The sequence below is a fragment of the Polypterus senegalus genome, chromosome 15, assembly GCF_016835505.1.
Source record: "Polypterus senegalus isolate Bchr_013 chromosome 15, ASM1683550v1, whole genome shotgun sequence".
Lineage (NCBI taxonomy): Eukaryota > Metazoa > Chordata > Cladistia > Polypteriformes > Polypteridae > Polypterus > Polypterus senegalus.
In genome coordinates this window covers 10,939,363-10,961,935 of record NC_053168.1, presented here as the reverse complement: position 1 = coordinate 10,961,935, position 22,573 = coordinate 10,939,363, and the positions used below count along the sequence as shown (strand labels likewise).

Below are 22,573 nucleotides of genomic sequence, written 5' to 3'. Positions count from 1 at the left end.
CTAATAATAATGGAGTGAATTGCAGTGCCAGTGTGTGGGGCTCTTAAAGAATTGGGAAGCTTTCTATGGCTGCTTTTATAGCTCACTGTCCTGACAAGAATCAGGAGGAATATGGGTCAGTTAATAAGACTGTATCAGAATCAGAGTAGCAGGCAAGAGGTAGACAGGTTGATGGCAGACTTGTTATATTATTTTGGAGATGTTCTGTGGAAAACGGCAGGGCATAATTTATATAGCTGAATTTAGAATAAAATGCCAGTTGGCACCCGTGGGCTCACCAGGAAAAGCGATATTGTCACAGTATCAAATCAAGGTACGCGCATAGCTTGTTGATATTTTTCCAACTTTAGAGATCTACCAATATTTTAATAAGGGTGGCATAAGTATTTATTATTTGCACCTTATTTTTTTAAAAGGCATTGTGTGTCAAACCAGCAGCCATGAAAGGTGGAGAGTAGATATAGGAGAAAGTGTGTTGGCTTAAATTGATGAAGGTTTTTAAAGAGTGGATTTTAAAGTGCTGTAATCAAAGGAAAATCAGAATTATGACAGTTATTTTTGTATTTGCTTTAATGAGAAGGTCTTAGCATCAAACAGTCAGGGGTTCTATGTTTAAAAGTGAGTGGGACAGAATCGGATGGAAAAAAATACTTTGAATGCACTGGTGAAGTGTTTAGAAAAACTACTCAGAATGCACTTGTAGATGAAAGTGCAGAATAGTGGAGGAGAGAGAGGAAACTGTATTGTGAAGGGATCTAAGTTTTTCTAATGAAGATAACAAGCTAATTATTAAATGTTATGAAAATTCTGAATGTGGAAGTGAAGTGCAAAAACAGTAAAATACTGCAGCTTTGCATTGTGTGTCTTTGGTAACTCTATGCCAAAATTTGGGCTTGTAAAACAAACAACTATTCTTTTACAATTAGCCCGGGTTCGCTTCCTGGTTCCTCCCTGCGTGGAGTTTGCATGTTCTCCCCGTGTCTGTGTGGGTTTCCTCCTACAGTCCAAAGACATGCAGGTTAGGTGGATTGGCAATTCTAAATTGGCCCTAGTGTGTGCTTGGTGTGTGGGTGTGTTTGTGTGTGTCCTGCGGTGGGTTGGCACCCTGCCTGGGATTGGTTCCTGCCTTGTGCCTTGGGATTGGCTCCAGCAGAACCCCGTGACCCTGTGTTCGGATTCAGCGGGTTGGAAAATAGATGGATGTCAGCTTATGCCTTTGAATAAAACCTGCTTTTTAAATAAATTCGAATTATATTTAAATAGCGATATTCCATCTGAAAGTTCTAGTAAGTACACTTCTATGTGCTGTTGTTATATCTTATGCAGTGAAAATGTTCTCTCTACAGAGACACTTGTGCTAGAGATTATGCACCTTCCAAAAGCTTAATAAACTTTCGGAGAGTGACAGAGATATTATATATAGGAGTTCCCCTTAAATGAGCAAATGATCACGTGTATCACCTTTTTCCTTTTAATCCCACAACCACTGCAGCATGAAAAATTAAACCACACTTTCCCATTTTCATTACATGCATTGGCCTTTTTTAAGCAGTATCATTTTTACTGTACAGCCTCTGAATGTTTTCATGGATGATATGTTTATAAATTTCTAATTCATTCTAAGATATGCCCTGAGTTGCTTTTGTTAACTGGAGCTGGAGTAGCAGCTCTACTTTATAGTGTGCCCAAGTACTTAATTTCTTTAATATAAAGAAAGCTTGAAAATTGCACATTTCGTATTAAGCTCTTTGTGGTAAATGAAGAAAGGGCAAGACAAAAAGTAAATCTTCATCCTTGAGTTAAACATAAACGAACCATTTTGTATCAGAAATTTTGCAAGGGTGCTGTGTTCATGGTGCACCATCTGTTGAAGTACTTTTATCAGAGATTACAATAGATTACAATATGCAAGATTTTGAGGCAGCTTAGCCCCCCTAAACACCCTTTTCAGGCAAGATGTAAACATCTAATAATCTAATGATCATCTAATCATAATGATCACATCTCGTCTGAAGAAGGGTCCTGTATTACCTCAAAAGCTTGCACATTGTAATCTTTTTAGTTAGCCAATAAAAGATGTAATTTTGCTTGACTTCTCATTACATTGCAATAGTTTGGCTCATATTTAATAATCAATACATCACTGTGAGTGTGTTCATTGAAAAGAGTGCTATAAATGAGTATATTGAACTGCTCTGACTTCTGAGTTGTCATACTCTGTATTTGCTGTTGGTAGTGTGCATTTGTGAAACCTCATTTCATAGGTATATGTAGGTCTATCACCATTTAGTGTTTTAATTCTTTTTGTGTACTGCATTTTCACATCTGTTTTTTTCTAGATGAAACTTAATTTGTCATATTTGATCTTAGTATTCAGTTAAGTTAATCTTTATTTAATTACCCTCTTCCTGACTATCTGAGAATGTTTTCATTTATGCAAGCAATGAGGCAGTTAAAATGTGTTGGTATATTTGAATGTAACCAAACATTTGACATTGGTGCTAGTTTATTTATATTTAAAATGGGAAATTCTGATGTTTCTGTTTTAGGTGGGCGAGACAAACGTGGCGGTCCTGTTCTAACATTTCCAGCACGTAGCAACCATGACAGAATACGACAAGATGATCTTAGAAGACTTATTTCATATCTAGCTGGGATTCCAAGGTATTTAAGACGTAAAATATTTAAAATATTTTTTTTAAGTGTAAAAGATGTTGTAGTTGGTAGTTTTCTTGATGTATTATGTGGGTGTCTCTAACAACCTAACTTATCTATCTTCTAAACTAAAAGACTTTACTATTTATTGAGTTGATTATAGCATTTGTGTTTTTGAAAACTAAGCTCATATTTAGGATAATAACTCTGATGTGTTTAACTTTTAATATGTTCTAAATTATGAATATAGTTAAAGCTAATTTTCAGTAGCTACACCATATGTCGTGATTTTTGTTATTTTTAATGTTGAAGATTGTCTTTGATTTTTTTTTTTATTTTTAAACAAAGTGGAAATGAGCCAGGTTGTGCTGTTATCTGGATTAATCTGTGTTATTCAAATATCGGCATATTACAGAATTATGTAATATCACAGAAGGTGGCACATCTCGCAAAACAGGGATTGGAATTTGTTATGATCAGATGGACAGATTACTTTTATTGCTGAGCTATATCTGCTATTACAGTTTTGCATTCTGTTTTTTTTTTTTTTGTTTAAATTGTAACACTTGAATTGAGTGGTGAATGAAATTGTTATTGAGATAAGTATGATGATTAAGTACATTTTATAAAGGAAACAGACCCGAAAGTGCTTGGATTGTTAAATTCTGAACAAAATATGCAGTAAGTAAATTTTATTTGCTTCAGCTCATGTTGTTGAATTACAACACTCTATCTAAATAGAATATTGTGAAGATTAAATATTCACTGTATAAAACATAACAGATTTTCAGTGTCATATTTAAAGTGTTTTTGTTAACATTTTTATATGTTTATTCTGTTAATAGAGTCAGTAATGCTGTGCAAAAAAAGCAGATACCTTGATAGTATAAATATGAACACCTTTAATTTATTTGGACGACATTTAGGTATTGATTATTTGTGTAGTATACAAGGTTCATCCATTAATTTGATATATATTCTCTAAAAGCAATAATGTAATGTATATTTTTTAGACAATGTATGATGTTCTCTGTCAGAATTGTAGTAATTTTGCCTTGTACCATGTTTAAACCTAGCACCAATTTGAAGTACTAGCTTTCATTATGCATGTGTTTGTATTTATTTATGCTTTGTATTGTCCTTAAAACACAATGTAAAAATTGTTTTTCATTGATAAATTCAGCTTTTCAAAATTATGTATTAATAAATTGTGTGTGTATATGTATATGCAAAATATAAAATATTGATCACAAAAAAGAGTACATGTTGATAAACATTAAATATAATGGTCTATGGAGTTTTCAGGTGGAGTTTTGATTAACTTCTTGAAAACATTTGTGATGGATTAGAGATTTCTTTGATAGTTTGCTTGTTTATGGTTGAATTGCATCAAATTTTGCATGGGGACAAATAAAGTTCTATTCATCTATTAAAACAGTTATAATTGGAAAATGCTAATGATATCACTTTTTATTGATTATAGTATATAAAGTGTAATACATTCAAATAGGATTAATTTAAACAGAAAGTTATATAAAAGCAGTTACATATTTAATTAAATTTATAAAATATACAGTGTGTGTATGCATATGTATGTATATTATAATATATAATATATTATGATTATATATATATATATATATATATATATATATATATATATATATACTCAGCAAAAAGAAACGTCCTCTGACTTTCAACTGTTTTACTTTCAGTAAACTTAATGTGTAAATATTTGTATGAACAGTAAAAGAGTCAACACCATAAGACATAAATTAAAAATGTTTCACAATGTGTCCCTGAATGAAGGGAGGCTCAAAATCAAAAGTACCAGTCAGTATCTGGTGTGGTCACCAGCTGCTTGAAGTACTGCAGTGCATCTCCTCCTCATGGACTGGACCAGATTTGTCAGTTCTTGCTGTGAGATGTTACCCCACTCTTCCACCAAGGCACCTGCAAGTTCCTGGACATTTCTGGGGGGAATGGCCCTAGCCCTCACCCTGCGATCCAACAGGTCCCAGACGTGCTTAATGGGATTGAGATCCGGGCTCTTCCATGCGAGGATGATCAGCTGTCCTTCCTGTCTCCCTGTAGCGCTGTCTTAGGCGTCTCACAGGGCGGACATGGCAATTTATTGCCCTAGCCACATCAGCAGTCCTCATGCCTCCCTGCAGCATGCCTAATGCACGTTCACGCAGATGAGCAGGGACCCTGGGCATCTTTCTTTGGGTGTTTTTCACAGTCGGTAGACAAGTCTCTTTAGTGTCCTGCGTTTTTAGAACTGTGACCTTAAATGCCTACTTTCTGTAAGCTGTTAAGGTCTTAACGACCATTCCACAGGTGCATGTTAATTCATTGATTAGGGTTAATTGAACATGCATGGAAAACATTGTTTAAACCCTTTACAATGAAGATCTGTAAAGTTATTTGGATTTCTAAAACATTATTGTTGAAATGCACAGTCCTGGAAAAAGGAACGTTTCTTTTTTTGCTGCGTGTGTGTGTATATATGTATACTTTTTTTTTGAGCTTCTCAAAATGTTCTGTTAATTTCGGCCTAATCTCTGTCTTGAACATGTATACATGTGTTTTGATTTTAAGGGTTGAAGTTGGTTATAAGTGTATGGTAAGGGCTAGCTTAAATCAGAATATTCAGACAGATCTAGGAAATTTCTAAATATATGTGTAAATGTTGAATGCCATAAAAGTCCAAAAATCCAGACTATCTGAGCATCTGGACTTTTTGTAATAAGTTTTTAAAATGTCCAGGCATTTGTGTCTAAGAATGCATACACGTGTGCAATTGCAGCAAATTCAACAATGGCAACAGAGGAAAACACAAACAAAAAAAAAATGTCCAAAACAAGGTGATATACAAAAGTATTTTAAGAAAGCAATAAAAATGTCTGCTAATCAACTTGTGTTCTGTTGTCAAGCAGAGGTTGTGGAGATGGACAAATAAATTTACTGATATTGATAAATGAGACAATCTGTGACTTCTAATGAAGAAACAAATTAAATGTGCCTTTTGATCTTGTTTGTTCTTCCATATATTTGAATTTTAAAAGTTCTGCTTGAGAATGAGTAAAATCTGGACTGACCAAATCCCTGTGCAGTCCAGATTTTTGAACCTTTACTGTAGTATTCTTGTCTTCCATTGTTTATGTTAACATGTACAACACTGTAAGGCTGTAAATAAAAGTGCACTAAATATAATAAAAACAAGTGAGTGAATAATGGTTGGCACAACAGGTCAGTGGTTAGCATAGTCCACTTTACAGCTGCAGAAGACTAGGTTTGAATCTGTCTTTGCTGGGGTGTTAAGAGTGTGCATGTTTTCCCTTTAATAGACTGCTGGCTAATTCGGTTGATTGAATCTTTTTTTGCATGAGGCTGATGGGATAATTTCTGGCTTCCCTAAAGATGGTTTAAGCAAGTTTGGCGCATCATTGGAAGGATACATTCATGGATAATCAATTAATGTGTTATACAGGGAGAAATTTGTTATTTTTAGCTCTGAAGCTTCAGCTGACATCTTACTTCATCTTTACACTTCAAACAGTAGAACAGCCAAGTTAGACAATGTCGGCATGGAGCCACATTTAGGTGTGTGTTTGGTGACTTAATTAACTGATATGAAAGTTAGAGCATTTTGGATTTTTTTATTTACTTCTAGTTAGTTATTGCACTTTTGTTTGTTGAATAGCTTTGCAACATTGAATCCTATTCAAAAGTTTAACGATAATGTAATTCTATGTGTTAGTAGACAACATTAATATGTCCTGTTTAATAGCACTTCTGTAATGGAGATAAAAACAAAAACAGAGTGCAAAGAGGCCTGTGGATTATCTTTGTCCAATATTCAGTTTTGTTAAACGTAACATCTTTGAAAGTATACTAAGTAGAGTTTTGTCCAATAATTTAGCAATTATAAAATCTCAATTAATTTGATGCTAGCATTAAATCAGTATTACCTTATGAAAGGATAAAACAACTGAAATAAGTTTGGCATCTAGCTATTAATAGTAAAAACACAGTCATTCTTTAAGATTATATAAATATGTAGCACTTAGAAAAGAAATTATTTATTGTATAACAAGGAATACAAAAATACACAATGGTCCAGAGTATCAGGGGCTCGCTGTGATTGATTTTGTACTGTACTGTATATCTGGAACTGAAAGATCAGGGTCTGGGTGCCATTGATTAGGGGCTTAAGCCACTGAATCCTCCATCTCCCAACACCACTGTCCATTTTTAAACCTGTCCTATTTTTGTATCAGTTCATGCAGCCGCATCTTTTCGGAGCCATCAGTTTGTTCAAAACAGATATAGCTGAATGTTGATAATTTTGTTTCTTTACAAAATATATTGTAAAGATAATATTGTTAAATCAGTTCAGTCTTATTTACGCTTACCTCATTGCTTTCCTATTCCATTTATTTTCAGAGAAGTTACTTTTTTTGTTCTCTTGCTACTTAACTTACCTAAAGCAGTATTTAGAAGTCGCAGCTATGTGAGCTGTTTGCATGTGTGCTCCGCCTAACATTTAACTCACTCGCACTGGGCATTTTTACTGCTCTCCAACAAATTAAAGAGGAAAATCTACAAAATATATAGAGTCAAATTGAAGTAGTAAACTAATTCCTAGTTGAAGTCACACCAAACGTTTCTCCATTTTAATAAGGACAAGTTTGCCTATTCATTTAAATGGGAAATTTTTAAAAACCTTTTACAGTGTAATGTGTTTGAGATATCTGAGCAAAACTTGAACTGTCTTGACAGATTTCTTTAACGAGTAAGTGTGGCACATCTCAGCAAATTTGGTCCACGGGTGGGCTGAGTTGTTTCATGTGGACAGACGGGCACAGACTTTCGCAGTTAGTGCTTTGTATGCAAACTCATCTAAAAAGGAGTCTAAGCAAAATCTGAGACACTCTTTTTGCATTAATTTTAAACAGAACTCCATTCAAAAGTAATGGTTATCAGTGGTCTTTACCTCTTTTATCCTGTTCTTCAGTCACATTCTCTTTTTACTACCAAAACTGTGAAGTATGGTATTTGGAATTAACTAGGTAAATAGGAACTAGGTCACATTTTTAATTTGTTCTGTTTTAGAATCTTTGGCAGCCCATCTGTGTTTAATTTTGGGTGATTGTTTACAGCAGTGAGCTGTACAAATTGCAGGAAGCATCGAGTCTTATGCAGTTGATATTTCTTTTGTTTTGGCTCCAAGACACTGAATGCATAAATGTTAAGAGTTTTAAGAGTTATTCTGAATCTATCCTGTACATTTTACTAATGCATTTATCACTTGTTGGTTTGGTTTTCTCCAGATCTGAGAAGATACAGTGCTTTTAACCTTGTTGAAGCAAATGTTACTGTTATGTGTCTGACTGGATTGTGTTTTGTTATAATGTTTCCAAATAGAAGGAAAATTTACTTTCATTTTATGATTCAGAACAGTTATTTCTTTTTTCCTTAACCAGCTAGATACAATTCTTGTAAGATGCAAAGTAAACCAAAAAATAATCAACTAACTTGATCCCATTTGTACCCGTGCATCCCTCTTTCAATATATGTTTTTAAAAAATGTAATGTCTGAGAAATATTAATCTGTTGTGGTCCTAATAGTAATTTGATAGTTTTCTTGGGGGTGTGGGTTGAACCAAAATCAACAGAATATACCAAGCCATAGAAAAAAATGTGTTTCATTTAACAGCAACAGTTGGCCTCTAAGTAAGGAATTGGAGCGAAATATGTGGCCATTGGGTTTGCTGGTTACATTTGGCTTGTTTTGCATCTTATTTTTTGTCTTCCTGATTTAAAAAAAAAAAAAAAAAAGTTCTACCTGTTAAAAAGCAAGTCAATTAAAATTAAGACAAAGAACGTCTATTCAATTAGCTGTAAGAAACATGACTGGAGCAAAATTCTGCAGCCACTGTGGAACCGGACAGTAGTGCTTTGGTTACAAGATAATCGGAATCGACCAGTATTCCACATGGAACAGTATCTTCTTAATACCTTCAACACACTACATTGTGCTTGCTGTAATTAGAAATGCTCTAGTTAGCATTATAAATTTACTTTTTTTAACCACCTGAAAATATAGATGCCAAACGAGCCCAACCTTAGGTATTGTTTTCTGTAACGCTAAAAGGTAAAGAATGAAAGACAGTAATGGAAATTGATGATAATATTTACAAAAACCTATTTTTATCAGAAATAATTAAGAGTAATTAGAGTAATTGTTCTGTTATTGTTGGCTCTGCTGCCTCATAAATTCAGGAGATTAGATCTCAATAATCAATCAGTCAATCATTTCCTTCATTATTTGGTGTTTATGTTGGACACTTGGGTTATTTAAATGAAAGGACAAATATGAGTGCGTCTTATAGTGGACTAGTGCCCCATCCAGAGTTTTTATTCTTCATAGGGCTGGAAATTGGTTATTAATGGATTATGTAAATTACTTATAGTAAAGCATTCATCAGTTTGAGGGTAAACTATATAATATAATTAGTTTAAAAATATGGTGCCTTCTGTATATTTTTTTTGTTAATAAGCTAACTCTCACCAAGAATAAAAAAAGAGCTTGATTAATTAGCTACATTTTTTATTTTGAACTACCATTAAATTTTTTTGTAAAAAAAAAAACCAAAAAAAAAATAAAAAAAAAAAATTACTAAATATTATTTAAGCAATCAAATAAAAAATAGCTAATTTCCTAATTTGTCATTTGCAACAGCCTTAGTTTATTCCTTGTATTTGTCTTTTGTAATGCTTTTAATTTGAGATATTTCCTATTAAATTGTTAATACTTCATTGTCCTCTTTTTTCCACAGCGAGGAGGTGTGCAAGCGAGGTTTTACTGTCATTGTGGACATGCGTGGATCTAAATGGGACTCGATTAAACCTCTCCTGAAAATTCTCCAGGAATCCTTTCCATGTTGTATTCATGTTGCACTGATTATAAAGCCAGATAATTTTTGGCAGAAACAAAGGACTAATTTTGGCAGCTCAAAGTTTGAATTTGAGGTAAGATTCAGTTATTTGTACTGTTTGCTATATTAGTTGACTGCTCCATTGGTCTGTTTTGAGTTATGCATATAAACCTTATCAGTGTGTTTACAGTACTTGGTGTATATTGAAGAGTCAGCTTAAGTACAGCTTTACGTAATCAGTTTATTGAAACAAAGGAATTTTTTTTTCAGTATTTTCTTTGGTGTTTTCCACACAAAACAGAAGTATTTCTATTTTGATGCTGGTTGGTTATTTTTTTCATGGAATCAAACCAGTTGTTTAAAATTTTGATTTATAAGTAATATCATTTTTCAATGTGAGCTCTTTTGTATCATTTCCAAGCTGTTAGTGGATGCATTTTCTAAGCAAATCTCTTTGCAGATTTTGTATTTTATTTCCTTAAATTGATGCAGCTTTACCTTTTCTCTTTCTAGACCACTATGGTGTCATTAGAAGGCCTTACCAAAGTTGTTGACCCTTCTCAGTTGACGTCTGACTTTGATGGCAGTTTGGATTATAATCATGAGGAGTGGATTGAAATCCGTGTTGCCTTTGAGGACTTCATTAGCAATGCAACACATATGTTATCCCGGCTTGAAGAACTACAAGAGATTTTGGCCAAAAAAGATTTCCCTCAGGACCTGGACGGTGCACGGCGCATGATTGAGGAGCACTCCCAGCTTAAGAAAAAAGTGGTAAAGGCTCCAATTGAGGATTTGGACACAGAGGGACAAAAACTGTTACAGCGAATTCAGAGCAGTGATGGCTTTTCTAATAAGAACACTGCAAACAGTAATGCAGATTTACAGAGCCTAGTCCCCAAGGTGTCTTCTATGCTGGACAAGTTGCACTCTACACGTCAGCATTTGCACCAAATGTGGCATGTCAGGAAGCTTAAACTCGACCAGTGTTTTCAGCTTAGACTCTTTGAGCAGGATGCAGAAAAGGTAAATGTTCAAGTTACATGGGTTTCATTTTTGAAAAGTGAACAGTAAACAAAATGTTATGTCAATCTATTTATTTTGTCACATTCAAATGTTGTTATATAAAGCCTGTTCATGGGGGTAGTACTTAAATGAAGTGATAGAATAGTTAAATGATCAACAGTATCAGCAGTACAGTATATATACTGTATATTTGTCATTTGAAAATGGAGAAGCACTATCATACCTGAAACCCTTTTCTTATTGGGTAATTGGTTAAGATCATTATTTGCAGACCTCTTTTTGTATAAAGAAAAAAACATTCTGGATAACTGCTAGCAGACCTAATGGTGTACAAACTCAGATGCTACAGCTATTGCGCTATTGCATTTTATGCTGTAAAGGTTTTCCTGTGTCTGACAAGACAGTCATTGACAAATGAACCGAAAACTGCAATGTGCAGCGGTCACAACTGAGTACTTAACTACTTACAGTATGCTGAAAACTGCCATTGAAATGCCTGTTTCATTCCAGTTAGGTAGGCTGCTTGTACACTACTCCTCAGCAAGGAGAATGGAAAAATACTTTTTTATTTGATGTGGATTTACAAATATAAAAAAAATGCATCTATTTGTGATGTTTTAAATTTATCCTTGAAACTTGGAATTAACATTATTTTTAGACTCATAAATATGTCCTATACAGTTCATATTCATAAATGGATGTGAAGCAGGGTTAATATTTTTGACATCATCATCATTAATTAATTATCATCATCTTAATGTTATGTTTAACCCATGAAAAACAAGTCAAAGATTTTGATTTTTTTTTCAACAAGAAGGCATGTTATTACATGTAATAGAAACATATAAATAATGAATCATCAGCATAAACAATGTGGAAAAGGTCTATTTAATGTCCATTACTGTACTGATGCTTATTTAGTTACACGTCTTTTGTGTGATGTGCATTGAGTCACCGGTGCATAGCCTTATGTTGCAATTGGAACTGTAGAAGCTTCTACACTTGGCACTCTTATTTTTTCTGTTGCTTACACATGTGAGGGTAGAATGTCAATGCCTGCCCTGCACAATCGTGGTACCCCTTATGTTATTGCAGGCTACAACAATGCAAGGATTAGAGACTTCCACATTTCCCCTGATACAATCATTTAAAGTTGTTGAGTTTTCAGCTGTGCTTGGGGGGACTAACATCCTGGTTTGTCCTTGCACTTAATCTCAATTATTCTGCCATTTTGTCATGCAGTTAATGTCACACCGCAATGAAGGTTCTCGCACCAAATTCAACGGGCATTTTGTGGTGGTTTGGTAATAGTGTGCCCTTTCATGCATTAGTTTCGTTAACATATCAATTCAGATTGTCATCACTATCTCTCGATTTGAGCAATGACTCAGTTTCAGTTCGTTCTAAAACTGCTTTTATGATGTTTGGGTTGTCACTGTCATTTTCGTTAGAGGCTCTGCCCCACTGGTGAATAAGGTTGAATAACCTGAAAGGGTCTCCAACTACACTTTATAGTGTCATGCTTGAATAACTCCCAAGACAGTATTCTGCTGCCATCTAGTGGGCAAAATAACATCAAGTTACCAAAAAAGTGTTTTATTTCTTTGCTTTTTGCCACTTGATGGTAGCTCTAAGGCACAGTCTCCAACTCTGGAGTGCTACTGTGGCTGCAGGTTTTCATTGTAACCCTTTCATTCTAACCCTTTTATCTTTTAGCTGCTAGTGAATTCCTTTGCCTTTATTTTAACTGATTTCTATTTAAGACTGAGAAACCTAATTATTTCTTTTTTCCTTAATTAACAGCTCTCATGAGACACAAAACAAGCCAACACATGGCCAGCTAACCAGCATGCATCATGCAGTATCTCAAAGTACAGAAAGGTTAAGGTTTAAGTAATGTTGATCTGCTCAGGTCCCCAAAAACATTTTACCAGGTTCTTTAAAAAAAAAAAAAATAAATAAAAATCAATAATATCAATAGTGTTGGAAATGGAATTAAATAACAGATCCTTGACCTTACTTGGTTATCTGTTGGCTCACTTTGCATCTCATTTTAGTTTTGGTGCCATATAAGGAAAAAATGAAGAATTTCAGAGAGCTGAGTCTTAAAAAAGATAAGTCAAGTAAAATGAGGGGAGAAGAAGTTAATTAGCAGCAAAAAATAGTCACTGTTTAATAAAAGAGTTATAATTAACCTGCAGCCACAGTAGAGTTCCAGGAGACTGTTGTCTTAAGGTACCATAAAGTGGCAGAAAGCATAATGGCAAAGATGGCAGCATAATCCTGTCCCGGTAGTTATTCAGAGACCACCCTGAGACAGACTCCGGTTTAACAATAATTGGATAGAATTCCGAGCCTGAGTCCCACTTGGGGTTAACGCCAAGGGAGGTACTGTATATATCAAATGTTTTATTTTGATACATGCCCTAATTAAACATGAAGTAATTTTTCTGCATTTTTGTGGTGGTTGTATCAGTCAATCACATGCTCAATAATTTTTTTTTTTCTAAATTTGTTTCTAAAGGTACAGCATTCTAAAGATTGTTTACAGGCTGAATATACTGCTTATTGTATGACTGTGTTGTTATTTATAGAGCATTTCAGCGTTGCATGTTTTTTTTTTTCTACTACAAGCTTTTTGTCAATATTTTTGAATATTTAAAAAGCCACAGTATAGCTTTATGGCATATAATAATTTTGTTTTAATTCTCCCCAAATGGCCAGATGTTTGACTGGATCATGCACAACAAAGGTCTGTTTCTTACAAGCTATACAGAGATTGGAACAAGCCATCCTCATGCAATGGAACTTCAAACACAGCACAATCATTTTGCAATGAACTGTATGGTAAGAGACAGTAAACACCATTTTTCCTTATTATGTATTGGTTCATTTAGTTTTAAAATTGATAAAATTAGATTTGTTCAATATTTAGATTTTAACATACTTTTACATGTTCACATTTGATCTTTGTTTTTATTCCTGAAAGGAAAAGATTAAGGAAGGTGAATATGCCTCTACATTTAAAAGGCAACTTGTCAGTCTATTTCCTTTACACCCTCAAGTAATTCTTGTGTGTATGTGTGCATATATTTAAATTATATTTAAAACTAGCAACTTGGCGCACGCTACGCTGCGCGTTGGATGACCACAGTTGAAGGACTCAATTGTAAGGACCTCTCGTCGGGTGTCTCATTGGCATGCTTTTGCCTCTTTCTTTCGCGATCACAGCGTAATCTGTCTTCTCTCTCAGTAGGGGTTTCAGTTGCCTTTTGTTGTGCAGCAGAGATGCATCGTTGAGCTAATCTGTGTGAATGCTGAGTGTCCGTTTCTTGCGAGGGACTATCGGACTGTCACGCCTTTGCCTCTTTGCTTCGTGATCACGCTGTAATGTGTCCTCTCTCGCAGCAGCAGGTTTAGTTGTGTTTCGATTCGGCATTGTTCCGTAAGGTCTCCTCCGTACAAGTGCACATGGGTAGCTGAAGACGGAAAGGCATAGTGAAACACTCGAATTGGTGACCAGGGGAACCATCCGACTCAGACGCGGGGCTCGAAATACTCAAGTGCACAAGTTATTTATGATTTATTTTTTTTGTTTTGTTTGTTATGAACTTCCCCAAAAGAGTTGATCCATGTAAATAGTTAATACTGGTAGTATATGAGCAATATAATCTGTTGTAGTACGGGCGTTAATTAGTGTCACACCTCATAACCTGCATACAACACGTATACAACATAACTGCTTCTTCATTCTCCCCCACTCCCCTCAGACTTCTAGATAAGGTGGAGCATCTTTTTTATGGTCGACCTGGGAACACTTCTGGGGCAGGAAGAACCTTCATAAAATAGTTGTGTCCTCTCCTGGCAGCTCCTCTGGCTGGCCCCCAAGGAAACCAGAAAGGCTGGCCAATTTAATTTACAACCCTCATGCAGCCCTGCCGGTGCACACATTTGAATCCCAACAGAAGAATTATTTTACCTGGTTTAGGATGGGAGAAATGCCTAAGAGGCAGTCTCCCTCTGTCTTTTCATTATGTTATCTCAACCAGATAAAGGAATGCCAGTTACCCTGCTTAGTACACCTGTACACTGGCATATTCTCTCTCTCTCTCTCTCTCTCTCTATATATATATATAGATATAGATATAGATATAGATATAGATAGATAGACTGTGTGTGTGTATATATATGTATAGGGTGCTAAGGGTAGAGCTGCCAGGCAAGAGAAAAAGAGGATGACCTAAGAGAAGGTTTATGGATGTGGTGAGAGAGGACATGCAGGTGATGGGTATAACAGAACAAGTTACAGAGGACAGAAAGATATGGAAGAAGATGATCCTCTGTGGCAACCCCTAATGGGAGCAGCCGAATGGTTGAACGATGCACAGTGACTCCATCTGCTGCAAGATGATGTTGTATGTCTTTGGTGCTGGTCTGTGGGTTGACTCTGAATGTTCTCAAATATCACTGTGTGTGTCTCCTATATGATATATTTAACTGACATTTTTTATCGTAACAACCAACGATTTATACAGGAAAATAATGACTATTAACAAGGTTGCCCAAACTTTTGCATCCCACTGTATATATAAATATAATCCACACATACCTATCAGCCACTACTTTAAACAACAACAACAACAACATTTATTTATATAGCACATTTTCATACAAACAGTAGCTCAAAGTGCTTTACATATTAAAGAATAGAAAAATGAAAGACATAATTATAAAAAATAAAAAATAAATCAACATTAACATCGAATAAGAGTAAGGTTCAATGGCCAGGGGGGACAGAAAAAACAAAAAAACTCCAGACGGCTGGAGAAAAAATAAAATCTGTAGGGATTCCAGACCATGATACCGCCCAGTCCCCTCTGGGGACCACCTAACTATTGTGTTGGTCCCCTTCATGCTGCCAAAACAGCCCTGAGATGTCAAGGCATGGATTCCACAAGTTATCTGGCACAAAGGCGTTAGCAGCAGATCATTTATGTCCAGTAAGCTGCTAAGTGAGGCCTTTGTGGATCGGACTTGTTTTTCTAGTCCATCCCACAGATGCTTAATCAGATTGAGATCTGGGGATTTTGGGGGCTAGGTAGCTGGTATGTGTCATAGTAACATCAAAGCAGAGCATTGCCTATCGCATCATACTGCATCTGCTGGTCTGCCTTCTTACCATAGAGCATCCTGCTGCCATCTTTTCCCCAGGTAAACCATGCATATTCACCCTGCCTTCCTAAAGCACTGTCTGTTCTGACACCTTTCTCTAATGGCCAAGTTTTTCAGCAATTTGTGCTACAGTAGCTCTTGTATGGGATTGGACCAGATGGGCTAACCTTTGCGCTTCAATAAGTCTTGGGTACCTGTGACCCTGTTACCAGGTGATTCTTCCTTGGATCACTTTTGGTAGGTACACAAGTTATGTGGTACACTGGTACTAGAATAGTACTGAAAAACCCAAATTTTAAAACAGTCTTTACCAAAATTTCCTTTTTTTTTTTTTTGACCACAGAAGTAATCTTCAACTTTCCTTTTAATAAACCCCCACTTGACACTCACTATTGTAGTCCTATGTATTGGAAAAATGTCCTTTTCATAAATTTTAAAAAGTTAAACTACATGCTTTGATGTGATCTGCACTTTACGGGGGAACCTTTTTGATTCATCATGATCGGTACTCCACACCCATTTCTTTGACATGTTTGGGTAGTCACATGGAACTGGAATTTCTTCAACGTGATCAGGAATTCTTGGGTATCAATAATTTATAGATGTTAGAATGAGTTATTATGATAATGTTCTGCATTGACATTTTGTTTATATTCATGGAAAATGATATATAATAATAACAAATTCAAAATCCAGACATAATTTCAGTGCCTTATGACGCCGTAAGCACCAAAATAGCAATTCGAGATACTTTCATAAGTCTCATTTCCAGTACCTCACATAAGCTGTTGTGAGAGTTAAGTTTCTATTTGTACATTTAGACAGTAATACATGATTAACACATAATGCAGAAGTAGAATTTAATTCAATTTAGCCTCTCTCTTCCCATCCATTAATTCTAGAATGTGTGTATAAATGGCCTTAGTGGTTTCTGAAAGCATGTCATTTAGATGTTCTCCTACATCTGTCGACTCTGGACTCATTAAGATTTTGCCAATTTACCTTAATTGCTTTAATATACTTTCAATCTCTGGCTGCATATTTGTCGATTACTCATGCTCTACTTTTTTTTTTTTTTATACATTCTAGTAAATGTATTAATATATACTCCCTCGTCGAGACAAACTCAAAGTGCCATAGATTTTTTGCTAGCTTTTTTATTGTATATAAATTAACTATGCCGTTTTTAGCTTCTCTATTAACTGCACATCCCCATGAGGCTGAGCTGCCACTAATTTATTAGAGATGCCATTATACTGGTCTCACTTGTGATTCCATTTCAAAGCAGTCGCATGAACTAAGCCACATGAGAGTTTCAGCTCATCACCTTTTGTAAACAAGGCACAGGTTCCAAAACCACTTGGTTTGAAATTTCTGTTGATTTTTACTTGCTACAACAGTGCATGAGTTGCATTCTGAAGATGAATATGAAGTCTGCTCATTAAATATGGGGCTAGGCTGTCTGGGATGAGGTTTAACTAGTGGGGCCAGATCTGTGACCATGACATGACTGGCCTTGTGTGGTGCAGTTTTTGAGGCCTGTTCCTCTTTTTGAGTATCATTATGGCAGTAGTCGCAACAGTATATACTCACTAATGTTCGATTCTGATAAAAAGCTATTTGATACTTGGTACTACACTCTAATAAAAAAACCTTGTTGGTTTCTTCTGCTTTCAGAAATTTTATTTTAAGTTAAAATTGAGTACCAGGAAATGAATATCATCAATATCAAATAATGTGGAAAAAATATATTGTGATAATATTTTTAGCCATATCGTACAATTCTTCTTGCAGTGCTATGTTCAGATTCAATCCTTTTAATATGTTGACAGGTAGCCTACACTAAATGCATATTCTCTTAAGTGTTTTTAAAAAGCTTAATCTCATTTCCAGACATGGTTATAAACTCCTGAAATGAAATGATTAGTTATACTTCTATTTGTTTGTGCAAACAATATGTTATGAATGCATCAGGTGGCTTTTGTGTCAGATTGCTTTTATTTTGGTATTGGCTTGTGGTCAACACAATAGAGGGTACTTTGAAGATACTTTTAACAGATGTGCACTGGGTCTTTCCCTGGCTTACTGTGATTGTGTGCCTGTTACAACTATTCTGTTTCTGTTGAGCAATCTAAACAACTTCAAATTGGCAAAAGCTCTAAGGTCTAAAGTAAATTCACTAATGCTTCTCTTTGTTAAATACCTTCTGTTGACATTCTTACCTTCTCTTCTCATTCACCTCCTCCACCTTGTTTTTTATTATGTAATGATGAAATTCTACATTTCGGGCATTCTTTTTCCTAACTTTGTATTTTGTTCCTGGGTGTTTTCTTATACTAGCTCAGAATTTAGTGTTTATTACTTTTACATGATGAATATAACTGAACAGAAAGTAGTATTCTGAGCATTATTTGAGATTTTTGTGTATTTCTGTCTCTTGTACACCCTGTTTAATTTTTATGAAGCATTTTGCAGATGGCTCATGTGCTATATAAGTTATTAGAAGTAGCTCATGAAATGTACTTCTAGAAAGGTACAACCATGGAACACTGCTTCAGCACTGTCTCGGATGTGCATCTGTTATTCCAGTGGCTTACCTGGGCAGCTTGAACCACAGCAGACTTTTCCTTATGCTTTATGGACAGAAATTAACAAGACCAGAATTAAAAACTGTGCACAATTGCCCTAGTTAGTCTTTGCAGAAATTATATAATGGCCTGGTCTTGCTAGGACATGTTCAGAGCAGGAATAGTTGCTTATACAGATATGGATACCAGTTTTTAAATGAAAAGAGCTCTCAGTTATAATAAAAACAAGCTATGCTTTTCTTGTAACTGAAAAGATAACCACAGCTTAAAAGTAAGGCAGAATACTGGCTTTAAAGGATGGTTAATGGCCCCTAATGCAAATACAGATACAATAGCTAGAATAACATTTTTCCACCAGTTATACGTCTTTTGTCTGGAAAGATCTACAGATAAATGGTTTCTATTTCGTCAAATAGAAAGGCACAAGCTCTGAAGCAAACGTTTTAGTTCAGTTTTCTTTAAACATTCACTTTAAGTGGGATAACCAATTTTTTTTTTTAAATCTATAGAAATGATGAAAGAATATCTGGATAAAAAATGTCATTTGATACAGTGCCCTTCATACAAACATTTCCCTTGATTTACCCTTTTGCTCCACAGTTTAAAATTACAAATCAAACGGTTCATACACAATTAAAGTGCACATTACATACTTCCCTTTTAAGTGACACACATATATACTAGTAGGCTTTGCTGCTCGCATATGGAGAAGCGGATGTACAATTTAAACAGATTGTTACATATGCATAATAGACCTAACTATTTTACATTATAGCAAGTAATTAACCATAGTAAAATGTAATAAATTGAAAGAAAATTATGTTGCATTATACTTTTTCATTTTGTTTGGCTTTGAAATTAACACACATTTTTTAAACTTGCACTTTTACTGTAAAACTTCAGTAAAAACAATATTTGGAAATAACTTTTCGTCAATAACGCTTTGAATTTTGATTCTGGAATTACATCGTGACAGTGCAACATATTACTTCCCACGAGTGAATATCGTTTCTCTCTCTCTAATAAATAAATCAGCTTTTTTGAATGTTTGTCCCTGTGATTTGTTAATTGTCTTTGCAAAATCTATTCCAACGAGAAACTGTAAGCGTTTTAATACGAATGGCATATCAAGATCTGCTTTGGTGTCTGTTTTCCGCAGAAGATTTACTACATTACCTTTCTTGTCGCTTGTTAAAATTTTACATGTTAGAATTGTTCGACCAATTTTGAATACAACTAATCTTGTCCTATTGCATAGCCCATCACTCATACATAAATTACAAAATAACATTACGATACATCCTTCTTTCAACAGTAATTCAGCCGGTGGAAGACCGGATGGTGTTAATGGTTGTAGATATTCTACTGGAAATTGTAAGTTGATGTTTTTATCTTCCGCACAATCATCACCGACTGTTTCAGCATAGTCTGTTGATACGCATTTACCAATTTTCCATGTAGCTGATCAACAATTTTCATGTTAATTCTTTTGATTTCATTGTTTCTCGGTGCTAGGATTGCCCGTGTACTCATATCGTCTGTTGATAACCCTTCGAGATGAAATTGTTCATTAAGATTTGGACATAATAAGTCTTCTTTTATTGGGAAGTTAAAGTGAGGAAAACATAAAAATGTATAAGAGCTGGGAGTGCAGAAACTGTGTCTGACAAAAGCATTCACATTAATAAGAGGTGAGAGGACCGTGGGCTGTGAAAAGGAAATGGTGGATAGGTGGACTGACTTGAAAAAATCTCTTGGAAATAGTCTCGTCTGAAGATTTTCTTTTATAAAAAGGTTTCTCTTCACTGAGTCATCATGTGGTACTGCCAAGTTGTTTGCCTGCCAGTAAAAAGTCATTTCAGATTAAGGAGCACTGGAATCTTCAGTAAGAAGGGTTCTTTCATCAGATTGGCCGGCCCAGCACTTGTTGGCCGAGGTCTCCAGAACTCTGACTGTGTCTGGCTTGTCTGACTCCTTTTCTACAATCTCACCATGGTTCTATGATAGGCTGATGGACATATACTGTTGTTTTTCAATAATATTAATTAGTTTTTGCTTTTTTTTATGTGCTTGAACAAATCTGGATCTTATCAGTGATAAGTTCTCTATTGTGATATATCTTTGAATTTTGCCTTTAGGGTTGTCGTGTAGTAAGGAGTACTGTGCAAGTTTTTTTTTTTTTTCTTTGGGTCTATGTTTTCATTTTACATTGGGAATAAAGCCTTATCACTGCTTGAATTGGAGGAACTTGTAATTCATAATTGCTTAGCAGGACTAGTGTTTTGCCCGATGCTACATTAAAGCTGTGGGCTTTGGACTTTCTCACTCATTTGCGACCAAGAATGGCAGTCAGAATTGAGTCCATGTGGCAAATGAAAGATGGGAAATTGTTTATATATTCAATAAAAATCCAATAAAAACCGTATTGCTTTTAATCCTTTTTAGTGAACCAAAAACATTACAACATATTGGCTTGTGTATATATTAAAATCTAGTTTTAATGCTCTCAAAGTATATTAACAGATTTGCAATGACAATTAAAGCTGACCAGTGCCGCAGAGTAAGAGAGGATAAGAGGATAGTAGACATATGGATCGGGCTTTCCTTGGTTTTAGATTGAGTTGGAAAAAAATGACCTATACTGTGACCAGGTTGTATAACCATACGGTCACAACCCAAACAACTAAAGCTAAATGTATACCCTGCTAGCATTAAGCAAGAAACAAATTAATCTGTGTGTTAACTTAATCAACTCTGTGATTTTGTAGCTAGTAAAGGCCTCCTTAATCTTGTTAAAAAAAAAATAAAAATCTAATACTTAATTCAAAGGAAAATGTAATGTTCTCCACATTTAAAAACTAATGTGCAGACTGCTCTCTGTTAAAGCAGTATGGATTTGTAAGTTTGTAGCTCTTCAGTATGTAATCATGAGCCTGCAAACGTGTAAGTCTTTTGCGTCTGTCTTCCTTGTGGACTGTTCTGTCCCACTAGTCATATGTGTATATTCCCTTAGATAACATTTTGTATATTGTACTTTATATCAATTAAACAGCCGCTTTTTCAGAGTTTTGGGTGAGTATTCCCACACAGAGGAAAATTTTGCCCAGTGTTTTGGTGAACCTTCTTCCGTTGAATGTGCTGCAGTCCGTTCCCACAGTTAGTCTAGTCAAAAACGGTACAGAGACTTGAAGCATGCCAGTTTTTATTGTGAGGAAGGGGCAGTAATGATTAGTAGATAAGGAAAATAAAATTCAACTAAAATCTTTAGTTGATTACATTAATTAATTGCTGCAGCACTACAATTTATATAAGCAGCTGACTCAAATTTTTGTCTTGTTACCTTCTGTTAGTAACTTTCATTGCTGGATATTCCCAAGAAGATATTCCTATTCTAGGTAGTTGGAAGTTTATTTTGGGGAAAGAAAAACAATTTAGTGACAGCATATCTGCTTACTTGCAAATAAAAAATCATGCAATATAACTGCATCATTTTCAGAACACTTAAATGGTAACGCATTGTGTGTATGTGTTTTTTTTTGCTGTTGTACATAATGAGTACATGCTTTTGCTGCAATTGATTTGAACTCGATTACACTGCTTATTTTTGATTTCTTTTTCAACAGAATGTCTATGTAAATATTAGTCGCATCATGTCAGTAGGCAGCCGGTTATTGGAATCTGGTCACTACGCATCACAGCAGATCAAACAGATTTCAAGTCAGCTAGAACAAGAGTGGAAGGCTTTTGCTGCTGCACTGGAAGAACGCAGCACTTTACTCGAAATGTCTGCAGTTTTCCATCAGAAGGCAGAGCAGGTAATTAATTCATTTCATATGCACGTTTTCTTTAAGTTACTGGTTTGCATCCTCAAATTCTTAATCAGCTGTAAGACATTCCTTCATATGTTTTATTCTCCTAAATATCTGTCAATTTGTAGCAAATTTATAATAATGTGAATCATATATATATATATATATATATATATATATTTAAGTTTTTTCTTGTTAAAAATTTCAGTTAATTACTGTATTAGCTAAGCAAATAATAGTGGACAGAAAATTTTATCTTTTTAATAATGTATATAATTATCATCACTATTAATTTTCTTATGCTGAAAGTCATGCAAGATCTTTTATGCTCCATTTATTTTCAGCCTAGTTGCCCCAGTTGAATCCTAACCCACGCTTG

The 22,573-nt window shown here is 35.0% G+C and overlaps 1 protein-coding gene across 4 annotated transcripts in view; it reads left to right on the top strand.

Annotated features, from left to right (window-relative positions):
* LOC120515459 (triple functional domain protein) overlaps positions 1–22,573 on the top strand; it is a 322,795-nt gene that overhangs the window by 135,846 nt on the left and 164,376 nt on the right. For all 4 annotated transcript variants that reach the window (XM_039736493.1, XM_039736492.1, XM_039736495.1 and 1 more), the window contains exons 4-8: positions 2,550–2,664; positions 9,501–9,693; positions 10,113–10,625; positions 13,350–13,472; positions 22,009–22,200. In XM_039736493.1, coding sequence (XP_039592427.1) covers positions 2,550–2,664; positions 9,501–9,693; positions 10,113–10,625; positions 13,350–13,472; positions 22,009–22,200 — 1,136 coding nt within the window. The remainder of the gene's footprint in view (positions 1–2,549; positions 2,665–9,500; positions 9,694–10,112; positions 10,626–13,349; positions 13,473–22,008; positions 22,201–22,573) is intronic.